This window comes from Hordeum vulgare, chromosome 1H, assembly GCF_904849725.1.
Source record: "Hordeum vulgare subsp. vulgare chromosome 1H, MorexV3_pseudomolecules_assembly, whole genome shotgun sequence".
In the NCBI taxonomy this organism is placed as follows: Eukaryota; Viridiplantae; Streptophyta; class Magnoliopsida; order Poales; family Poaceae; genus Hordeum; species Hordeum vulgare.
The window spans coordinates 454,175,029-454,178,196 of record NC_058518.1 but is presented as its reverse complement, the minus strand read 5'-3'; the positions used below and the strand labels follow the sequence as shown (position 1 = coordinate 454,178,196).

The 3,168-nt window shown below is 52.1% G+C and overlaps 1 protein-coding gene across 1 annotated transcript; it reads left to right on the top strand.

The window, feature by feature from the left end:
- The first annotated feature begins 774 nt into the window (after positions 1-774).
- On the top strand, positions 775-2,484 carry LOC123414036 (transcription repressor OFP1-like). Its single transcript, XM_045106633.1, has one exon. The coding sequence runs from the start codon at positions 868-870 to the stop codon at positions 2,251-2,253; it is 1,386 nt and encodes a 461-aa protein (XP_044962568.1). The 5' UTR covers positions 775-867; the 3' UTR covers positions 2,254-2,484.
- The last annotated feature ends 684 nt before the right edge of the window (positions 2,485-3,168 follow it).

Here is a 3,168-nt window from a genome sequence, read left to right as displayed (position 1 = left end):
TTATATACATATGTGACAAATGGCTGCAAGCTGGCGGACAAAAAATGGGTGACATGTCCGAAAAACAGGGCGGACATGTCGAGCCAAACGGATAAAACGTGGACAAACCGTGCCGCGCGTCCGTTTGGATCTCCTCGTTGGAGTTACTAGACCATGCCCCGCGCGTTGCGACGGTAACCTTGTTAAAAATGTATGGATAAATGATAGAAGACTAAAATTAATGAAAAACAAATATAAATGTTTCTTACATTACTTAATTCTTTAGAAAAAATTAATGCATGACTTAATTCCGTACGCAATGTCGTTTTCCTCTGAACCAAGTTTACGACAAGCTCGATTATTGTGTTGCTGTCGGAGCATCTGTTTCGGCTTCGAGCGCAAAAAACGGTTTTTTCCCACGCATGACTAAGATAGCGTGTGTTGGAGATGCTCTTAGAGCATCTACAATAAAACGCCTTAAATGACTTCTCATACGTTCGTGGACATCCCCTGTCAATGACCGGACACAAGAGAGAAGGGAAAAAGTGACTCAACCGAAACTCTCATATCAAGCATATACGTGCGACCTCTCCGCGGATCCTCGTATCCATCTCAAATATAAGGAGGACACGAGGGCTTGCAGAGGCGCCCGGACACGCCCGATCAGTCTATCACGTAGGACGCTACCCGACACGAGTCCACATTTTTCTTTTCTTTATTAATTTTTTTCTCTCTTCCTTTTCATCAATCATGTATCAGTGACTGGACATATGAGAACGCAAATGAGAAGTATGTCTACGCGGACCGATAAATAAGGGATACATTTAGTAGTTAACCTGACACGTTCATAGATGTTTAAAGGATTATATTTGCAATGTTCGGATATAGATGCTTTTAGCCCGTGTGGATTGTCCGTTTGGACAAAAATGCGGACGATTTTGGGGCTGCGTTGGAGTTGGCCTCAGGCTGCCGCTATTTAACCTTGTCCGGTCCCTCGGCCCCTCACCGTGGTCGTGCTCGTATTTTCTTTTTCCTCGCTGGTCCCCTGCTCCACCTCTCCACCTCGTACTGTCGTACAGAGCGAACAGAGCGCGCACCGGCGGCCGGCGAGGGCGCATGGTTCGCCGCAAGTTCCGGCTGTCCGACATGATACCCAACGCATGGTTCTACAAGCTCCGCGACATGCGCCCCCGCGGAGGCGGCGGCGTTGGGGTGCATCATCGGTCCTCCTCGGCTCGGTCCTACCAGCCGCCGTCGTGGAACCGGGAGTCGTCGGCTCGGTGGAGCGTGGAGGCGGCGCCGCAGCCGCCGTCGTCACGGTGGAACAGGGCGGCCGACAACGACGTCAAGCAGCCGGAAGCCGACGTCGAGCCGCCGGTCACGCCGACGAAGGGGTCGCCCCGTGCCCCGCTCCCTCGCAGGGCGTCGTACTACTACTCCACCAGAGACAGGGAGGTCCCTGCGCCGCCGGCTCCGAAGCCGCCCAGGGCCAAGGACGCGCCATCGCCGGCAAGGAGCTCCAGGAGGCGCCACAGGGTGGGCCACGCGACTGGAGAAAGAGCACCTGCGTCAGCGTCGGTGCCGGCCCAGGGAAAAGAGCCCGTGGTCGATGCAGCCGGCCGGTCTTGTCGCCGTCGTGACCTGTGCATCAAGAGTGACGGCGGGGAGCCCCGGAGGCCAAGGGCGACAGGCCCGCCGGACGACGGCCTCAACGTCAAGGTGATCGCGTCGCATAACGAAATCATAATCGACCTGCAGGAAAAGGACACACCCGAGAGAAGACTCCGGCCAATCGTGACCAGGCCGGCGAGGAGACAACCTAAGCCAAACGAGCAGGATGGCAACAACGTCGACCTCGCCGACGTGACCGCAAGAGCAAGTTGTGCCTCCGAGGAGAGCAGCATCAGCAAGCCGAGACTGTCTTCGGCATCGTTGTCGGGGCGCCGCCGCCTCAAGACGCTCGCCAAGAGCCCGCGTCTGACCGCCACCGGCAAGAAAGTGAAGCCGCCGGCGCGAAATTGGACGGCATCACCGCCACTGCTGCCGGCGCCGGTGATTGTGAGCAGCTACCCGGTGGTGAAGATGTCGGAGGACCCAGGGCAGGACTTCCGCGAGTCCATGGAGGACATGATCAGCGCGAAGGGCATCCACGAGGCCGAGGACCTGGAGGACCTCCTCGCCTGCTACCTGTCCCTCAACGACGCCGAGCACCATGACCTCATAATCGAAGTCTTCGAGCAGATTTGGGTGAGCCTCGCCAGCGCCAAGCCGTGAAAGCCGCCGGCCATGGCAGCTCCGTGGTGCAGCAATGGTGGATCCTATCCTTACTATTGCTGCCACATTAATTAACTAGATTAATTGCGTCTATATCTCGTTAATGACAGCGATTAATAGGAGATCTCCATAGAAGGAAATTTGCAACCCTCCTGCGTCTGCAACTCTGCATGCATTGTTCATCTCCATAGAGCGAGTGAATAAAATAAAAGACAAAGCTTTTGTTCTTTCCGTGCTCGGTGTGATTCTACTTTAATGGATGCTTGGTCGCGTGATGATGGTGTGATGCTGCTCAATGTGTAGAGCACTGCACTTGTGAACTGGATTTATGCCAGTAAGACAGAAACCGTCACTAGTGACGTTGTAGTTTGCTTCTACGTTGGAGGATCTCGTTCCTTCCCTCATGCCAGTAAGGCACTAACCGTCATTGGTAGTATCTTTATTTTGGACGCTCGTCACTATTAGTATAGTTTGTTTTGTTTTTATGAAACAAGACAAAAGATTTTTTTTTAAACAGAGTCAAAAGTTTTTCTTTCTTTATTCATTTGGAAAAAGTAGTTGTCCAGTTAATTGATGGAACACCGTGCGAAGACCGATGGCAAAGGATTAGCATATACTCCTGCATGCGCAAAAAAAAAAACACCAGGAAGGATTAGCAGTGGAGTAGCACGACTCTTACTGAGTTACACTGTTACTGGCATGGATGTCTGTAGCATGCAGTAAACTACTTCAAGAAGAACTTGCTGTATGTAGCAAGTTGAAATGGTCCGATCGACCAGGATGTGTTGTAGCCAATCAGATCCAGATGATCGTAGAGACAGAGTGCGACATACGGATTTTGTGTAGTTAATTCAGCCTCTCTTCTCTCAAAAAACTTGGCTGTTTTATGAAGAGATCAGGACCTGTAGTAAATAA